The sequence below is a fragment of the Phoxinus phoxinus genome, assembly GCF_949152265.1.
Source record: "Phoxinus phoxinus genome assembly, chromosome: 25".
In the NCBI taxonomy this organism is placed as follows: domain Eukaryota; kingdom Metazoa; phylum Chordata; class Actinopteri; order Cypriniformes; family Leuciscidae; genus Phoxinus; species Phoxinus phoxinus.
This window is the reverse complement of record NC_136900.1, coordinates 19,636,021-19,657,211: the sequence shown is the minus strand read 5'-3', so window position 1 is coordinate 19,657,211 and position 21,191 is coordinate 19,636,021. Positions and strand designations below refer to the sequence as shown.

At 38.0% G+C, this 21,191-nt stretch overlaps 1 protein-coding gene across 7 annotated transcripts in view; it reads left to right on the top strand.

The window, feature by feature from the left end:
• Positions 1-18,869, top strand: part of ca12 (carbonic anhydrase XII) — a 30,622-nt gene extending 11,753 nt beyond the window's left edge. The window contains exons 1-11 of one of the 7 annotated variants that reach the window (XM_079602893.1): positions 1,190-1,337; positions 2,818-2,838; positions 7,602-7,781; positions 10,469-10,611; positions 12,535-12,630; positions 12,876-12,939; positions 13,034-13,191; positions 14,036-14,162; positions 16,648-16,671; positions 17,555-17,633; positions 18,658-18,869. In XM_079602893.1, the coding sequence (XP_079459019.1) occupies positions 1,283-1,337; positions 2,818-2,838; positions 7,602-7,781; positions 10,469-10,611; positions 12,535-12,630; positions 12,876-12,939; positions 13,034-13,191; positions 14,036-14,162; positions 16,648-16,671; positions 17,555-17,633; positions 18,658-18,736 (1,026 nt within the window). In that variant the 5' untranslated portion in view covers positions 1,190-1,282 and the 3' untranslated portion in view covers positions 18,737-18,869. Of the gene's footprint in view, positions 1-1,189; positions 1,338-2,514; positions 2,751-2,817; positions 2,839-7,601; positions 7,782-10,468; positions 10,612-12,534; positions 12,631-12,875; positions 12,940-13,033; positions 13,192-14,035; positions 14,163-14,779; positions 16,253-16,647; positions 16,672-17,554; positions 17,634-18,657 lie in introns of those variants that run through there. The other 6 variants (XM_079602895.1, XM_079602894.1, XM_079602889.1 and 3 more) reach the window with 6 other exon arrangements.
• The last annotated feature ends 2,322 nt before the right edge of the window (positions 18,870-21,191 follow it).

The window sequence follows — 21,191 nt, the reverse complement described above, 5'->3', positions numbered from 1 at the left end:
TGCATTAGGGAACCTGCTGTTTATTTACAGTGAAAGTTGAAATGACTTAAACATCCAAGTTGATTGTACTTTAATTTAACGCCGCAACTTTTTTTTTTTTTTTTTTTTTTTTTTTTACAGTGCATGCATTACATCATTAGAGGGATAAAGCATTGCAAAATTGACCAAACAAAGGTTTGATATGTTATTATAAAATTATTTTGCAAATTTTTTGTCGTTTTATTAAACTTTTTTTATTTTTATTTTTTGCATTTCGTAAAGAAAAGCTATGATGCTTATGTTTAACTATATAGCCTGGCTTTCCATAATAGTAATAGGCTAACCTGAAAGGGAATGTTCTCAGAACTTCCCTGACCAACTTTCTAGCAAGGTTTTCTCAAATAGGCTATTGAAGAAATGTTCTTCCAATAACGTTAAAATAACGTTTGTTTAAAGTTATCTGGTCTTCAATAGCCTAATGTTATCAAAACGTTAGCACAAAAACAATACATCCAATGATTGTGGAATGTTTTTTTCCCCTCTAATAACGTTTAAATTCGATGTTCGTCTAACATTTCTAAATATAGACCCATTTGTTGCAACTTCGCACAACCAAGAATAGGCTAATAATAAAAAAACGTAACGTTTTGAACGTTCAGAGAACATTAAGAAGTAACTTAAATTAACTTGACGTTTCATCTTAATGTAACGTTATCAAAACGTTCTTATAACATATTTTTGTTTACTGGGAATAATGAAATAATTCCAATCCTCGAATTTGATTGGCTATAACTGCCTAGATGATAAATGTAGCAAAACCATGCAGTCAAAGTTAATGTATAGGCTACATTTGCACATTAAACACATAGACACCTATAATAACGCAGTGTGTCATTTGCGGCACAGTAAACACCGAGTAAATGTTACAATATAGAGATATTATCTCTGTCATAAGCTGTAATTTTTTTCTCATATCACATGACGCACCATTGTACATTGTTTGCGGAGTTTTAAAATTACCGGTTTGAGAACGTGTGGCTAATGGCTATTTAGACAAAGTTGTGCGCATCTGATGCCTAAAAAGCGGTCTGGGTAGCAGCAACACTCGAGGAGGCACAGCCACAGATTTGTATGAAGTCACTGCGAACGAGCGAGGCGCTGCTCTGTCATCGGCGTGACGTCAGTTTGTTTAACTCGCGAGCGCACCATGCTTGATATAAGAGACGGTTCCGACAGCTATGTCAAAATTTCTCTCCTCTGAGTCGACTTCTGAGTGTACGTGAGAAACCTGCACTTCTCTGCAATGACAATTACACTTCTATTCATCATCTTCATCGCGTGTCCCCTCGCGTCCAAAGGTAAGTTAGTCTCGCGCACTATGTCTGCAAAGTCTTGCAGAGCTCACTTTATAATAAGCCGAAACTTCCATTGATAGGTCAAAAACATGCTAAGCTGTTTACTACTACATGTGCATTCAAAATTGTAGCTTACATATGAGGAATAAACGAAAATGTGATTTATTCTTGATCTGTTAAACATTAAATAGGCTACCTAAAATGTGGAAATGTTTGCTAATATGATTAATGAAAGTTATTAGTAGTTTTTGTTGCCGAATAATGGATTATTATTTAATTGGATAAAAATGCTGCAGAAATGTACTGTTTACTCTTCTGTTACATTATTTTAAAACACTCACATTTCTGAATTTTTCTTTATTTGCATATGTTAATGTTAGTAATTAAAAAAAACTAATTAAAAACTGTGAAAAATAGTCTTATCTTATTTTTGATTCAATATGATTCAATACATTGGATTTATGATTCAATACATCATAACATTTTGCATCACTTTAAGTCGACAATATAGTCTCATATTGGTGTAAGCAGTAATTTGGGAGAAAATTGAACATCAAATATAGATTCCTGGAAGTTCATTTGAGTTGTTAACATAATGAGTGGGTGAATGTTGTTTCCATAAATGAACAACCCTGGGAGTAAAGTAAGAACATGTCAAATGTGTAATTATAAACTTGCAGAACCCCAAAATGCTCTGAATTAGCGTGAAGATTTCTGTCTGCAGATCTGACAAATGGCCTTAAATGACCCCAGTGTATTGAAAACCACAGGAGGAACATTTGTCACGCCAAATTAGCGCCCAGGTGCTGACTTAATTGCACTGCTGATATCTTGTCTGTAGATCTTCCCTAAAAGGGCCAGTTCAGGAAAAACCTGCACTCCCACAATAGCAAGGAAGATTAACTTTTATGAAAGAAAGTGATGACCAAATTGCTGAGGGCATTTTTGCGCCTTCCTGTTTGGAGTCTCAGTCTCATATTGGGAAAAATATCATAATTTCCTGTGTCATTTAGAAACATTTCCATCACTGTACAGTTAATGCGTGGTTTTCCTGTAAGAATAAATAAATAGCTGCACCATACAAAAATGGTTTTAGGTTTCATCATAGACTAGACAAGTATGTCTTTTAAATCTTAGTTTGGATGAGAAATGCCTTGATTTCCGTTGACTTGCTCTTCAGCATTTTTAGCAGTGGCAGATTATACACGCTCCCGGGGAACCTCGTTGTCAACCAGAAATCTGTGGGAAAGACCAGCAAGAGTCTGGCTCAGCCTGTCCGTCAGATTGACGGAGAATAGCCTGCGATGCCCAGAGCAGCAGGTTGCAACCAGAATGGAGTCCAGCTGCAGTGGAATGCATTATCTGACTGATTTATGACTGGAGTTCAGTCATTCTATTAGAACTGCATGAAAACAGGTCTGTGAGAATGAAGCTCGACGTCCAGTTTCAAAACATTTAATAATTATGTCCATCTCTTTTTCAGGGGGAAAATGGACATATAATGGTAAGTAGGCTATTTTGTTTCGTAATTTCAATCATTTTTACAATGTAGATTCAACGTGTTTCATGTAAGACTGCCATGCTTCCCACACTAAATGAACACTAGAAAGAATATTTTATTTTTAAAATGTATATCCACCAATATAGCAATACATAGTCATAAACAGTAAAATATACCTGCATATGTACAATTTTTGATAAGATTTTTTTTTCTCAGCAAGGCTGCATTTATTTGACCAAAATTGGAAAAATTTAAGTTGAAATGTTATGAAATAAATATGAAATGTTTTAATATATTTATTATTGTAATGCAAAGCTGAATTTTCAGCATCATCCCTCCAGTATTCAGTGTCACGTGATCCTTCAAAAATCAGTCTAATATCCTGATTTGCTGCTCAAGAAACATTTTGAATTATTATCAAGGATGAAAACAGTTGTGCTGCTTAATATATTAATGGAAATGGATACACTAAAAGCACTAATTTCTTTTTTATATACATACAGTATATATATATATATATATATATATATATATGTTTTTTTTTACTAAAACGTTTTAACATGACAAATGCCATTTAGAGACATCTGCACACATTCATGAGGTGATGACACATACTGTTTAAAATAGTTCAAATTAATCAAACAAACACCATTTTCACTACTGAGACTTAACACTGTAAAAAACTATATGATCAATAAGTTATGATAACATGTTTACATGGCTTTAACTCATCCAAATAAGTTAAGCAGTTTTCAACTTTTTTAAAATAAATTATACAAGATTCAACAATTTTTCAGTCATTTTAATGTAATTCAAGTTGAAATGACTTAAACACCCAAGTTGATTGTACTTAAACATTTAAGGCAGCAACTTAAAAAAATAGGATAGTAAAACTAATGACATTTAGGGAACATAAATACATTACAATGTTGCTTATGATTTTTATATCGCCAGCAAAATCATTCAAAGTGTAATGTGAATATTTAATATTTCACCTTACTGTAAGTAATTGAGTTGTAATGTGTTTCCTTAATGGCCAGATGCCGTCGTTTTCACCTCAGTAAAAAAGGTCATCCAGTCACACGGAGACCAACAGAACGTGCTCTTTACACGTCGAAGAGCTTTAAAATAAACATGCTTAATCACGACTGCTGTCGCAGAGTTCTGGTCAATTGCTTTCACCTAGGGAACCAATCAGGCTTCTGGTTACCATCCTCATGAGTCAAGCCTATTCCTGGGCAGTCATTTTAACCGTTATCTCTAACAATCCCAGTATGCCATACCAGTGTGGACATGGAGACCCACTGGCAGCCATGATGAAGGTATCAAAAAACAGGTTGCTGCTGGAAAAAGGGAACTTGTGGTGCAAAGTTGACCTCGTTTTGACCCCCTTTGGCTCTCACGGCTCTGAAATGATTCCCACAATGTCCCTCATGTCATTCCTGTTAGCTTCCCCCTCGGCTCTCTCCTCGTGCCGCTGTCACTCACGTGTTCTCATTGGCTTTTCAAGGAGACCATGTTGAACTGTAGGTTCCATGATTGAATTACACATATTTACGTCATTACATTACATGTCTAGTTTTGATTTATTTTAAAGCTGGGTTGAACTAAGATATTAGGCAACTCAAGGGACCTCAACTGCAAAACAGAGCTGTTATAATGGCTTTATTTTGGGAAGAGATTGTTCGTCTAATTGCTTGGCTGTGAAATTTCATAGCTCTCTACACTTAGGAAAGAACAATGCATTATATTATTCTGTCTTTGTGTGTGGCACATTGCAATTTACAAGCTGAATCTCTTCTGTCCCTTCAGTTATACTCCTGTGTGCAAATTTACAGTGCCTGCAAAGTCAGACTACCTTGTAATGTGCTGTATTTAGGCTTGTAGACTGAGAATTTTAGACAACGTGATTATCAAACCAAGCACCCCCATTAAGCAAATTGCTAAGTTTAGCTGCTACTAAAACTAGATTTTTGCATTTTCTGAAGAAAACATGAGCTGTACTCATGCAAAAGTCAGTGGTTAAAATGTGCGGTTGCTAGGGTGACCCGATTGGTTTCTAGGTGGATGTTTGTTAGCAGAAGCGTTGTTTGGATGTTGCTATATGGTTGCTAAGCTGTTCTGAGTTGTTTCTATGCCCTTGCTAAGAGGTTGTTTACTGGTCCAAGTCAGACGAGCCTCCAACTTTGTTACATGGTTTCTAGGGTGTTGCTATGTGCTTGTTTACTGGACCAAATCAAAGGACGGCACCCTCATGTCTCTATAATACTCATGTGGTTTCTATAGTGCACTGAGTGGTTTATAAGTGGTTGTTTGTTAGCAGAAGCGTTGTTAATGTGTTGCTATAAAGTTGCTAAGCTGTTATAAGTGGTTGATATGCCCTTGCTAAGGGGTTGTTTACTGGTCCAAGTCAGACGAGCTTCGAACTTTGTTACATGGTTGCTACGGTGTTGCTATGTAGTTGCTGGGTCGTTGCTATGTGGTTGTTTACTGGACCAAATCAAAGGACCTCACCTTCATGTCTCTATAATTCTCATGTGGTTGCTATGGTGTGGCTAAGGTGTTCTAAGTCGTTTTTAGGCCATTACAAGGTTGTTGTTTAGTGTCCCAAGTTAAAAGAGCCAAAGTCAAAAGACCCTACCTTCATGTCTCTTTAATTGTTATGCTGTTGCTAGGGTGGTTCTATGTGTTTCTAAGTAGTTGACATACTAAGTGGTTGTGTACTGGCTCAAGACAATTCAAGATATAAGTCTATATGGGATTTTTTGCCCGTTAAAATGTTAATATATGGTAAAATATAATAATATGTATTATTTTGTATATACAGTATGTATGATGTATATTGAGATGTGGACAATGTGATAATGGAGTGAAAGTGTCCAAAGCACTGACCACTGCTTGAAATAGCATGACGAATTTCTCAAAGAGAAACACTGCAGTGATTGTGCTGCTGTGTAGATGTTATCAAGCATATCAAACAGAGCTCAGATGAGCGTTGTCCTTTGTGTTGGCTAACACTGAGAGCTCTTGACATTCTGAGCCTGAATTAATTCCGCTGAGTCAAGGCCTTTTATAGTCACTTAGAGGGACGTAATGACGTCAAACATCTACTGCCTAAGATGAAAACACATATGCACTAGTACTCAAAAAAGTTAGCTTATCTTAGCATTATTTATCCTGGTCAGACACAGACATGAACGATACCTCAAATCATGCTTTTTTCCAGTAGAGAATATCCTAGACACCTGGGACTGGGCTCTTTCGATTTGGACTGTGAGCAAGAACCACGCATTTTCTTCATAAAATGTGAAATAATTGTATGTGCTACTGTATTTTATATCATATGCCATTTGCAGCAAACCCCAAATTAACTTTTTATTTATACAAATTTTATTTTATATTTAGAATATATGTGATTTAATTTAATGTAAACAATATTTTATTTTGATTTAAGGTTATTACCACTGGTTTTCTCAACTTAAGGGATTTGATTCGCTGCATGAGCTCAGCTTCCAGCGGTTCAGTGCGTTAATGCCAAACACGTCCAGACCAGAGAGCTTCAGATGTTTTACTGTAGAGGCCTGCTCATTATGACTACATCACAGGCTGACAGTTATGATTTCGTGTTATGACCCTCTACGGGCCCAGCCACAGGCATCTGATGTGATTATGATGGAGTCTAGATTAAAAATGAACTGGACGGTGAGTAATTACGACCGCAAGGGAAAGTTAAGCGTGTTAAGCTACTAAAAAAGACAATGTGTACTTTCGCAGTCACACAGCGGTCCAGAAAACAAAAGCTGCTCATAAAACCCTGATCATCATTGACGAAGAATACGCAAGAACTCAATGTGATGTTTTTAAGCACACAGCAACAACAAATCACTCTTGCTGCCACTGTTTACAGAAACAGAAACCATGACGATTGCATTTAAAAGGCTAGAAATTATCATGTTAAGGAACTTTGCTATGTTGTTAAAAAAAAAAAAATTCTCTAAAAGATCCACAATGCACCAGAAATGTCTCTTAGACGAGCATACACTGTTGGAGTGACTTCGAAGCCTCCTCCAAAGCAACAAAACATTATCTTTTATTGTTGGGTGTGGTATTCATGTAAGGGCATTCATTTTGTAAGGCAATGTTCTGTGACCGCTGACCTTAGCTTGTGTCTTAGCAAAACTTGTGGCTAATGCACTTCAATTCTGGCCACACCAAGGGCCAGATTTACTAACAGCTTTCGCCAGCGCAAACACTCTTGTGGCGTTTTACTAAAGGGATTTACTAAACACATTACAACTCAATTACTTACAGTAAGGTGAAATATTAAGGATTTACTAAAGACACGCAGTGAAAAATTAGCGCTGAAAAGGCATGGGCAGTTATTTTTGCGGCTGACGTTACTGCATATGCATTTGTAGTAGTTTCCCTTTCAGATGCAAAATTTATGGGAGGAGAGTATTTAAATTAATCATACTCGTCAATTTACTGGTATTTGCGCCATTATTTAATGCCCAAAAAACTTAAACCAGATGCTAATTTGCGCTGTTCTTGTTAGATTCTCTCATTGGTCATTGTGGAAACGATACGGTTGCGTCTGTATTCTTTAATTTGCGCGTCGTCTTTCCACTTATGGAATTGCAGTCTCACGGTAATTTATCCTGTTTTTAGAAAATCTGGCCTCAAATGTTTAAATGCACACCACTAGATAAGAATTGGGCAGGGAACGATATTTTGTGACCACAACTTTCTTTGACTTTTGGTTTCAGGACCTGATGGAGAACACGACTGGTCCAGCAAGTACCCGTTCTGCGGAGGAGCGTTCCAGTCGCCCATCGATTTCCAAACCCAGCTGCTGAGATACGATCCAAACCTGCCGCCCATCCAGGTCCAGAACTACAACCTGTCAACCAATGAGCAGCTCACTCTCGGAAACACCGGACACTCTGGTTGGTGCAGTATGATTACAGAGCATGATTCTGTTTTTAAACACGACTAATAACTATTGTCACAATACATGCATTTTAAACATACATTTTTAGATAGGCTATTGCATTTCACATTGTAATGTCTGAGGCAAAACATAGACTGGTCATTCGAAATAATAGATTAAAGGATTTGTGGTTGTTAAACTAATGAGACCGTGCATCAGACATAAAGGTAAAATAGTCTTTCTTCTCGAACTTAATTTCTAGGTCAACGTGGAGAAAATGATAGAAGGATCTATTTGGCATCTCTGCCATAGCAATTTTCCACAATCACCCGCTTATTATGATAAAACAAAGCTGTTTGTATTTTAGTCTAGCAAAGTTTTGATTCGAGGTAACGTCTTAAACAACATAACAAGTGACACTTTTCTAGGTAATGAGTACTTTCTGCCGTATTTTTGGTCCAAGGTGCACTAAACAGACTGAAGTTGTTCCCTCTACCATCTCCTGACTGTGATTGTTTACTTTCGAGACTCTTTTATTTTATGCACTCTCACTCAAAAGAGACATTTCTGGTCAGAAAGAGAGGGAAATGTTTAGTTCGCTAAATGTGCATTGCTGCCACGAGGATGAATACTGATGAAGTTTTCTGACAGTGAGTCACTGAACTTTAATGTTTAATGAACTTATTAAACATTACATTCAGTAATGATTAACAGATCATTATTTAATATAAATCGAAACGCATAGAAATTCAATTCATCATGCACTTCTTAAAAATCTACAAATGATTTTGGCCGATGGTTTACAATGATTAAAAACAAATCATTAACAAACATTATGTAATGCTTAACAGATCATTAGTTCATATATATTCAAATAGCTATGAGATTGAAATAAACTTATTAAAATTGCATAATGATCAACAGATCGTTATTTAAAGTATATCAAATGCTAACAAATCTCATTCAACTTAGATTCATATATTATCTTATGTACTTTTTTTACATTTACAAATGTGAAAAATGTAATTAACTAATTTTAAAATGACTTTAAAATGCCCATCTAAAATTGAAACTATTAATTATTTGTAAATGTTTATAAACGTTTACTAATCGTTTAGTACCTTTATGGGCATTGAACTTTTAGCTACTGTAACAACGTTTGTGTAAAGGGTTAAGTTCATCTAAATACTTGCTAAAGACATAACAACAACACATCATTGTAATTTTTGTGCAAAACATGTTTTTATTGCTTTAAACACTTAGTGTACTATATTCTTAAAGAGGATATTTTCAGTTGAACATCCGGATTAGTCATACCTACCAAATACTTTTTTGCATATGTATATTTGTAAATGTAAAAAAGTGTATTTGGTAATATATGAACTGGAGTTTATTGACATTTGTAGATTTTCAAGAAGTTCATATGAATTGAAAGTTTAATGACATTTGTAAGCATTTTAATTTATACATTAAATAATGATCTGTTAACTAATCAACATTTAACGTTTAATAAGTTAATTAATAAACATTAACAAGCACATTATCTCATATTTCTAGCTATGTGAATATATATATTAACTAATGATCTGTTAAGATTATATAATGTTTGTTAATGATTTATTGATGAAAGTTAAGTGTTTATATTAGTTTTTTTTACTATGCTGGTCCACTAGCTAGACCAGCACTATAACAGCTCTAACCAGTATAAACCAGCCTGGACCAGCATGTAATTCATGCTGGATTTTTCAGCAGGGTAGTGTAAGAAAAAAATATGAGGACGTTGAAGATCTCGATGAAGAAGTTTATTGCAGCATAACAGTGACAAAGTACACAAAGCACCTTGGGTTGAACACCTAATAATACAGGCTCAAACATTTTATACCATTTCTACACTAGTCTTCCCTCTCACCTTGTAAACAAGGTTTCGTTTTAAATGTAAATTTGGACAACCGTTGAAGAGATAACCTTCCGTTCCCACATCACTGGTGTTGTTACAGGTGTGATCACCAAACGGTCGGTGGGGGATGGCTTTATGACTGGCAATCACGGTCACAAACTCTTTGTCACAGGATGGTTCTTGAGGTCCTCCTGCCACTCCCATGCTAGAACTGATTAAATACCATTCCGGTGGTACTATTCTCATATTACTGAGACCAGAGCAAACGGTCTCTAAGATAATTAAGCCATTTTGGGGACGAGCTTTTTCTAACATGTGTTTTGGAGTGGAATCTGGGTTGGGGTAGTCTATTATTTCTTACAGTAGTAACCACTTAGAAGACCATATAGCAACAGCAATGCCATCCGCCATGTCATTGTTAGCCTCAGTAATATGAAAAAATGATATGCTGTGACCAATATTTGTTCTTCGATGAGTTAATTTGACACGTTGTGGTCACATTTGCCTCTGCATGGACTAATTTCAATAATAATCCGTGAGTTTGAGAATTTGATGTGAGGGCGAAACATTTCACCATGCAAATTTTGTATTAGGTTATTGTTTTTCCACACAAATTTGCCACATTGACTAACAAAATGATGCTTGTCTGAAAGTTACTTCTGTGGAGCATTCTCCGAGCATCTCTACACTATTGACAATGAACCTTTCTTGCCAGTGAAATTTTTGTGAATTTTCCCCCCCCCCAAAAAAAAAACTTTTTGGAAAAAAAGGTGAAGTGTATTTATTTTTCCCTTTTGTACCCACAGTGCTGTTGTCCTTGCCGTCTCACATGTACATCTCCAGCCTCCCTCACAGATATTCGGCAGCTCAACTCCACTTCCACTGGGGCTCCTCCAGTCTGCTGACTGGATCAGAACACACTGTTAATGGCAATCGGTTTGCTGGAGAGGTAAAGCAAACCCCAAAAACAAGACCATACCATTACTGTGAACACCTTTAGTGCTTGAACAAATGCCCTAAACACCATTATAGAGGATTTAAAAAGTGAGGACTCAACAGTGCATGATGAAATGTTCGGTAATGTGTATTGAGGTGTCAGAAATATTTCCATCTCTGTTTATCACTTTAGGACAAGGAAAATTTCTGCACAGTTTGTGTTCCTAACACACCTAAATATCCAAAGACAGGTTTATAGTCATTGTGGCTCTGCACTACAGTCCTCTTCCCTTTAAACTGGCCTATTGCCTCTCCTTCTAGGGGCCAGAGGTTACATCCTGTGAACTGACCTGAAAAGACACTCAAATTATTTTGCTGCGTTTACACTGGCATAAAAAATCCGATCTTTTACTCACATCTGACACAATTCGGTATTTGTTGCTCACGTGTAAACACGCACTAGTTTCGATTTTTTTCGCATCTGATCTGAGCAACTTCCAAATGTGGTTTTAAATAATAAAGATACATATCTGATATCTGGACATCCGACCTATGTCTAAACACGCATATCCAATTCCCCTTTGAATTCCAAGCCACCACAAGGCGAGGACGACATGTTTATTCACAAAGATAGCTTTTTAATGTTGTATTAGAAGGCAGACGTGCCTGTACACGGTCGCTCACAGTTTTTTATTGAGGTGGGAACTTTATATTTATCTTTGTAAAGAAAAAAAAATGCGCGAACACAGAAACATTCAGGAGCTGGCTTTCGACCTCTGGCAACCTATGCCTGAGACTTTTATAAATAAAACCACTTCACTACTGAAAGCTACATTATATTTCTCAGCAATGTGGTGATAACTTTGCTGTAATTAAACCAACACGATTCACTAATAGCACGCGCGCATCTCTCTCTCTCTCTCTCTCTCTCTCTCTCTCTCTCTCTCTCTCTCTCTCTCTCTCTCTCTCTCGTTAATTAATTAATTAATTAATTAATTAAATATATATATATATTACAGGGCTACTTTATTTCAGAATTCTAGGTTCAGATTTCCGGACCATATATCTGTTCCGTCAGATTTTGCGCTGCAAAACATTCAGAGTCATGACAGCTGTTATCTTGTCCATACTGGCAAATAATCATGACCACCCGAGATGAATTATATAAATAATTTTAATAGCACGGCCATTCAAAACCAGTGTCTACCATGTGTATAGTAAAACAATCATCGAAAATCATTTTAGGCGGGAATTAATGTAAACACAGATATCGGTCTCATCAGTGAATGTAAACAGATGGGCCAAAAAATCGGATATGGTCAAAAGATCGGATCTGTGCTTTAAGACTTGCAGTGTAAATGCAGCCTAAAAGTCTCTAGCCAACCAAACAGCATGCTAGCCTGGTCCTACCAGAGTCTCGTACATTTCATTTGTACAGAGAGTCTGGCCTCTCTCCATTGACAAGCGTTAACTTCTTTGTAGGCGGGTATTCAATAGTTTAACACTATTGGATCTGCCCAGAGCCACTCTGGATCCGCATTGACCAATCGCTAACGTTTGGTCGTGACGAAACTTCAACTTCAATCTCAATGTCATCGTTCTCAGCCACTCCCTCTGTACGCTGATTGTACCGGTAATTTTTTTTCGCTGTGCACCGAATGGTACTTCCGGCATTTCCATCACCGGTTTTGATATTATCATTGTGTTGTGTTAAGAGTGATTGCAAAATACATTTTGAAATATGATTTGTGCAGCCAGAGTGTCCAGACTGAGACTCGAAAAAAAATCTGATTGGAATCGGATCTCCAAATGTGGTTTGAATCAGATTTAAAAAAGACATTCTGATGGATGGATGGATGGATGGATGGATGGATGGATGGATGGATAGATGTACTTATGATTCCTCATTAAAGGCAGCCTTTTCTGTTGTATCCAGATGCATGTAGTACACTTCAATTCTGACAAATATCCAAACATCTCAATGGCAGTGGACAAGCATGATGGATTGGCTGTGCTGGGAGTTTTCATTGAGGTGAGTCCGGACCTTAAACAAACCACTGAGACTGATGTGGTGTAGTGGTTAAGACTCGGGCTGATGACCGGAAGGTTGCTGGTTTGATTCCCGCAACTGAGCAATGGGCCATCACCACAAGGCATTTAACTCCAGATGCTTTAGGGTAATTGTCCCTATAATAAGCTCATTGCTTGAAAGTCACATCAACAAATTTCCCCAGCATGAGTCTATTTTCTAATCAGTCAGTGTTTTATATTGTTTAGATTGGAGAGTTTAACCCTGCTTTTGACAAATTCTTCAAATACATAAATGGGATAAAGTACAGAGGTACGTTACTTTTCATATAGTTTAAAATATATTTGATTATGATGTGCACAACACAAGTATGCTAACACTCTCCTATTAACCTGTTATCTGACAGATCAGAAAATACAAGTCCCAGCATTTAACGTCCGTGCACTGCTACCAGCACGTCTGGACGAGTATTACCGCTACGATGGTTCTCTGACCACGCCGCCCTGCTATCCCAGTGTGCTATGGACCGTGTTCAGGAAACCTGTCACCATTTCAAGAAAACAAGTAAATGAATCATGCTTATTGTTCAAAAGCTTATCGTGCTTTTTGGCGTGTTCGCACCACAGGATTTGAGAATGATTTTAGTTCTAGGAATGCCTTTTGGGGGGACTAAATTAGCTCCTGCTTCAGAGTAGGGTATAAACCAGCACTATAGGAACTACCAGTGACGTGTACGCACGCGAAACACCGGCACACGCCATTTTAAAAAAAAGCTTTGTACACACACAGATTATAGCATATATATTTACTCCACAACCTAACTCTACGAACATGGAAAATGGAGATAAATGGACCTCTCAACCTTTACGCTAAGCCAAGGAGAAAATCCAACGCGACTTTGAGGGGACCAAGCGAAACATGATTATGTATTTCTGCTCAGCTAGCGACATTGGACATCGACCACACGGCAAACACTAATATTTTTTCATATACTGTCTACTTTCTATGCATAACAGTTCTATCTAATAACATATAAGACAGGACTGGTAAACAAATGGGAGCACTGTGTGCTTAAAAAAATCGGGCAATTATTATTAAATGTACACTTTCTCTAAAAAGGACTATAATACCTGGAGCTGAGCTATTCATTAGCATTTACATTTAATGCTAAAGAATGCAGTTGAAATCTGCCATGCTTGCAATTAACAACTAGCAAAGTTGCTTGGAAAAGTTTTAGTCAGAATGCATGACTACTTTTGAATGGTCATGAACAGTAGTACATCTAGTTACGGCATCTACCAGCAGGTGCTAACTAGCCAAACCTTGACACTTTGAGTGTGGTATGCACCTCTGAGGCAATAGCTTCAGCTGTCCATATTGTAGTAATGTTACTGTTGTGTCTTTACAGTTTTTGGCATTGGCCACAGCTCTGTATGCCTCTCATGCCCAAGATTCTGCTACCGTGCCACTTCATGGAAATTACCGGAAGCCACAACTCACAGACAACAGAGTGGTACTGGTTTCTTTCAAGGACGGTAAGTAGAGTTTAGATTGCAATTTGAATGTGTATGATATTACAAGGAAGCCTAATAAAGGGCTAAATCTTAAATGCTAAAATGCTGCAGTGCTTTATGTGAGCATCATGGTTTCCTATCAAATAATTGATAGGAATGTGCTTTCAAGATGGCTTTGTCTCTCTCTCAACGTCTGCTCAGTTTATGCACTCTTACGTTTTTTCCTCAATGAAAGACCTTTGCTTCTTCAGGCTCCTTCGAAACATATGCTGGGTTTTAAATTAGATGCTTCCATTGACATAAATCTTTTCCTTTGAACCGGAGTTGGTGCATAACAGAGTTTGCTTCTAACTCTCAGGCATTTTGATGCTATGAGAGAAGTTTGGGATTGCTTGTTATCTTCTTTAGTCTTGCTGTTTTCTAACATCTTTGCATGAAGGCTCAATCCATCAATATCCAAGGCTACCGCTTGCTGCGTTCTTCACTGCATGGCAATGTTTCCTAAAAAGCTGACTTATTAAGTAGAAAGGTTGGTCCTTAATCTTTCCTTTCGGCTCCCGCGCTAGTAAGGCTTTGCCCTGGCAGTCCTTCGTTGCAATGCTCTGCTTGAACACCCCTCTACATTGTGTCTGGTGCAGGACTGCACAGTATTTTTTCAGTGGCGTCCCCCTTTCAGAGGAAGCAAGTCATCCAGAAGCTTCTGGTGGGCGACCTTGCGGACTTGGCTGACGAAGGACTCTACCAGCTTCTGCCAAAGTTGAGTCCCCAACCGGGAGTGGAGAAAAAGTGGAAGAAGAACAAGAAGCAGGGACAGTGGAGCCAGGCAACTCAAAAACAGCAGTGGTCGAACAATAAGGTACCAAGCAACACTGGCTACTCCTCTTCCATTGGGAAGAAAACACCAACACCGTGGTATATGGGAGCATTGGGTACGGATAAAGAGATGTGCTTTGTATCCCTGGAGGAGAATGTCGTTCACCAGCTCGAGAGATACCATGCAAAGGGTCTGATGGTCGAAGCTCTGAGAGAGGTTGTCTTTCCTGAGTTGAACCTCAGGAGCTACTTGCACTGTCGGTCTGATCTGGACCTTCAGACCATAAAACAACTCATAAAAGGAAGATCTCGGGATGAGGCTGTTGAGCTCGAACAATCACTGACTAAAGCCATGCTGAGGCAGATAAGGAGGCAGATCAAACAACATAGAAACCCAAACATGGAAACCACCATGGGGCATTCTCAAGCTACATTCCCGAAGGACTACAACTCGGCCTTGACTTACCACAGACCTCAACGTGTTGAATGGGAAGATTAGACCATGAGAAGACAGCAAACCTCCCAGAGGGCCTAAATTTCCGCAGTACGCTGTCACGCACAATATTTAGTCAGCTCTGCTCCTAAGGCTAGCACATCATTTGACTAATATTTATTTAGTTTGATGGTACCCCTCTAACACTGTCTCAGAGACTCTCGAACTAGTTGCTTTTGCAGTAGCAAATAATGAGCAAATAATGTTCATGATATGTTATGCCGCTAATTGCGAAGAAGTTTGTAGTTACTTTACAAAGAACTGGACAGTATGCTAGACAACATTTGCTAGATGGCTGTCGACAGGACCACAAAATAGACCTTTTTCCAACCTCCATATTAACTCTCTAATGATTAGTCCAGACTAAAAGCTGATCTGTTCTAAGCATTAGAGATTTTTGTGGGAGAGTATGGCTTAAACAATCTTAATTATTATATGCAATGCACAAAAAGACAGAAGACCGTAATTTTGAGGGCATATTTTTACATTTTATTGAGAACAGTTGAGCTGCATATTGCAGTAATTGTATTCGGTGGTTGAAAAGAGTCATTTGAAGATGAAAAGGGACAAAAGGACAAAATCAGCACTTTAAGTATTTTAACATTCTCGAACTCTGTGTGGTACTGTATTTTTTTTTTTTTTTTTGGGTGTGATCTGAGATCAGAGAGAAAGCAGACAGAGTAATCTTTTTTGTACACTGACTCAGATTTTGGTCTGTATTTTTTTTTTTATGAAATGTCTAGATCATGGGATTGTAAAATAAAAGCATAACGTCAATTAAAAATGTAGCACTTCTTCCACTTGTAAAGGAGAACCATGTCCCTGTTTTTATTCTAAATGGTGTTCAGAAGTGATATGTGAATATTATAAGGGATTACTGTGGTCATATTTTTTTATGTTTGAATTTGTATTGAGTTAAACGTTTTTTAGTCAATTATCAGAAACTTATGTTTTGACCTTACAGGGATATTTCACCCAAAAATGAAAACTCTGTCATTTCAACCCTATTTCTTTTTCCATTTGACTTTATTTCTTCTGCTGATGAAGATCTAAAAAAGAAATTTAAAAAAGGTCCAATGTTGTTTTTGGACCCCATTGACTTTCATTGCATGTATAATGGGGGTTAAATAACTAATTTGGATGTGCAATATGTTTATAAAAACTTTCCTCTCAATTCAGTTTTCTTTTCTTTCCTCTAAGGAGACTTTACTTGGATGAGCTGGGGTATGTTATGGTAACACAGTTTGTGCATGTGTGTGTGTGTTTGTGATGTCAGATACTTCTTCCTCACCTCTGGCTAACAGACGTGACGTCTTGCGTTATGACACTCATATGCGAGGCGAATTGCTGGTGGCCATGCACTGACGTGTAACTGCAGTGTTACGTCACTCGTCTTTGACCACAGCATAATTGCTGTTGACATAAGATTGAACATATGGAGAGGGCATGTTTGTTCATTTAGCATGACTTTAGGACCTTATCATTGACGTATCTATGGTTTAGTTCTAATTGTAGTGCTGCCGTGCCTGACAGTTATCTTTACTTTAAACCACTGGGCCCATGAGCATGCGTGTCTCATTTGACACTACTGGGTTTTGTCACCACATGTGTAATCATATCCACATTTGTGTATTTTTGTGCATTATGCCAGTTGTGTAACATTTGTGTGTGATGACTGCTAATCATACTGAAAACAGCTAACCAATAAGCTAATCTGGTATTATAAAAGTGAACATTATTCTAAAGAAAAATGATCAAAAGCACATCCACTTTTCACAATCCAATCAATTCCCTATTGATAAAATCAAATCCTGCCATGTTTTCTTGTTTAATATCTTGTTTCACTCAGAAATCCATTATTTTATGAATATAAAATGGATTGCAAATGCCATTTCATGTTGACTTTAATGTCACTGGCTTTGATTTGATGCACATAATTAATTTTAAACCAGGTTATGATCATATTCGTTGATAAATGCTTAAAATGGCAACTTTGTAAACTTATAATACAAAGTTGTACAAAAATAAATACAAGGAATGCTGCATTAAACCAACAATTGAGGGTAATCAAACATACTGTTAATTAAGAGGTAAATTCTCCTTTCAGGTTTACTAGCAACAATAATAGTGGCCTCCGTAGGACTGCTACTGATCATTACACTAGTTTGGTGTCTTTTGAGAAAAAGGTGAGTGTTTAATTCATACCAAAATGAAACAAATGACATAAAGATGCAGTCACATCTACCTTCTGTGAATTTTCAGTCGAAATCGTGTCATTTCAATAGTAATCTACGGGATCGGGAATCGATTCACAAGTTTCCCCACTCATAGATACTGGTTCAAATGGGTCACTCGAATTCGCAGCATTGACCAGAAAGCTGCTTGGTTTGAACAAGACTTTTGTGTGAAGCGAAGGCAAAAAAAAAAAAAGTTTCCTTGTAAACTTTAACCCTTAATCATCTTAGATATTTTGACATAAAATATAGATCCAACATCAAAAGTATAAAGATGTTTTTTTTTCTGTCATGTTAGTTATAGCTGCTTCTGCAGAGCAAATATGGGACTTGTTACTGCCAATACATACACAGACACGCTACTGTGAAAAATTAAGACATGTTGATGCTATACAATATAGCATAAATAAATTATTCATAGCATATCTATACATGTGGAGCTGGGGAAGGTGGAGGGTTCATGAAAGCAAGTTAACTGCTTTCATGTTCAACTGCTAACAGAAAATACTGACCAGTATTTCAAGGTTGAGCAGCGAGTTCAGCAATGTAATAATGTTGCACTACATTGCTCTTTACATCTAAATATCTTAAACTATGCGCACGAGAAGTGAGTGAATCAATGGTTTTAGTTTCAGTTTATCTCTGAAAAGGACAGATGAGAGTACCGGCAGTTTATGCGAGCTGCCGGTTCACTAGAATCGCTCCCGGTATTATGCCGCACTGCCTGCACAAACACCGGGACTGGCTATAGACCCCTTTTCAGTTAGTAAACATTGTGATGTCTTTTGAGGGGCGGAGCTTAGGTGGAGGCCACTTCAGTAACGCTAGCAAATGTGTTCCCTCGCAAATTGAGCTTGTTTAAGTTGGTCGTGTGAATTTTCCGCACTGATGTGACTGCATCTTAATGTAAGGTTACCTGTTTTATCATTTCACATATTTCCACAATTAACTGCCCATCTCCTGTTCTTTTAACTAGATCTAACACCGAAGAGCAGAAAGAAAAAAACAATGCGTACAAACTGGCTGAGAAAGAAGAAAACATCTCCAAAGTATAACCTCTCAACATCTGATGAAACCTGAGCAAATCACGCTTTGAAATCCACATGCAGTCGATCCGTTTTTCCGTCATTTGCGTTTCTGTCCTTGGCTCATGGGCCTGGTCGCTAAGGAACCGTCTGGTTGCATGCAATATTTAGATCAAAAATGTTCAAGGAACTCAGACTATTTGAATACCGAGTTCTTCTTCCACCACATTCTAATCCAGCAGGATCCGAAAACCTAAGATGACACGAGAGGAGAGTAAAAATATGTCATTTTCGTACAGTATGTAATTCACCACATGCGAATAACCCACCAGTCAACATCAAACCTGGTGCTTTGCGAAGCAGAAACCATCACACAATATTCTGCAAGGGTGGCCTTCCTTTGCTGTCCAGCGGCATGTAACATCTCTCCAGGCAGATGTGGTGGGAAAACACAGCTTCTGCCCGAGGCAACGAGGACGTTCTGGTTCAGCATGGATATGTGGTGGCCTGAGATGGGTAGTTATGATGTCCCCACCCTATATTTACTATTGTGCTGTTCGACCGATTAGAGTAATGAAAGGGTACGAGAAGAGCCACGCTCTCGGTTCCCACTGAGCTTGCCACAGAACTGGCCTATTGTTCCCCAGCTTGCGTGTAGGTTGACCTTTGACTTCTCGTTGCCTGAGCGATCATGAGACTAAACGCCCATGCACACCCAGTAACCCGTAGAAATATAAAGTACTGTAATGCTCAGACTTGTAACTGTGAAGATACTGCATAATGTCTGGAGTGATTAGCTTGATGAACACTATGGGGGCTCGCTCCTGATTTTGAACCTTCACCTTCACCTACTTGTCATTTTCAAGTAAACAACGATCTTAATTAGCTGCTTGATTTGAGGCTTCATCTACATTTTATTCCAGATACAGCACATTTGAAAATGGTGTTTTAGTTGAAAAATGCTCTCTGTCCACAATAGCATTTCCAAAAGTTACTTGTCCACACTGAAACATCTGATAATGCTCTCACTGTACATTAATGAAAGTTAACGAAAGCTCACTGAGATGAGAGAGACCAGACATAATAAAGTTAGGAATGCATTGATATTAAAATTTAGTCCGAAACCGATATTTCTTTATTTTGAAATCCGATCTAAATCTAAATACAACTTTTTTAAAATAATTTTTAAGAGCCTGATTATAAAAACAACAATCTCACCATTAAAAGACACAAATATAATGTTCTCATTATTATTTGATGTATCCTATATGACAGTACATGTTGCACTAAATTGTATTTTCCTTTTTTGAAGTGATTCCAATTATATTTCAATATAATTCAAAACCATCATGGCGAACATCTAATATTCCATTATTTATCTGCTTTAATATATCAGCCAAATTTTCTTATTGGGCCGATAATGATAACATTCAAAATGAACATATATCAACCGATGCCGATATGGTGGCCGATATATCGTGCATCCCTGAATAAAGTTCTCACAGTAATCTTCTGGCACGATCACTTTATTAGCGAAATATCCCATCACTCAATGCTGCGTCTCGCACTCAGTCGCCATTCCATGTCTGGTCTTTGCCGCAGGACAACAATTGTAAGTACATTTTCTCTGACCTTTGCAGGAATGTAAAATGCAGATTGTACAAAGAAACATTCATTGACATTTTTAGCAGCTCTGTGAAAGTGCCTTCACGCCATGTCTTAATAACCGTCATCACAAGATTTCAACTTGTAAAAAGCGTTCACGTCTTTGTAGTGCTCGTTAATTACAACTTGTGAGCTGGGAATGTTCTGAGAGCTCCTATTTGTACCACCTGACCACTGTAGATTCATCTAAGCGTTGATAGTGTTGCCATAAAAACACATAATTCCCAGTCCGAGGACGTGAACAGCTTTGAGTAAAACATCATTGTAACAAGGTTTAATAGTTCAGGAGGCGGACAAGGAGGCTGAACCGCCGAACATTCAATGTAACTTTAATATAAAATAAACAAACAGAAAACCAAAGTAAAGCACGAAAGTAAAGCGGCAGCCCCTCACGGACGACTGCCGCACAGACATAAACAAAACACAACGTAAAATAGTCCAGGCCTGGTCCTCTCTCGTCCTTCACTGTCGTTTTATCCATCCGGAGCTCCTTCGTGAGACACTTGAGGCCGGTGTGGCGCGCATTAGACGTTTGCCTGCTCCCCATGGCGGAGGGCAGCCACCCCATCTCAACCCAAGAGCTCCACTGTGAGACACTTCATGCTCATTAGCAATCACGCCACCGGCCTCGCTCTGTTCCCACAGCTCTCGGCCCCGCCCTGCAGTCACGTGTTGTCATCTCGAAATGACGTAATTACGACATGGCGTGAACGCAGCACAAATTAATCCTTTTCTCTATGTTTAGACCTTCCATCCACTCTGAGACGGCTCTGTCCTGTGAAAATTTTGCTTTTTGAAGACACTCTCTAGTGGATCAATT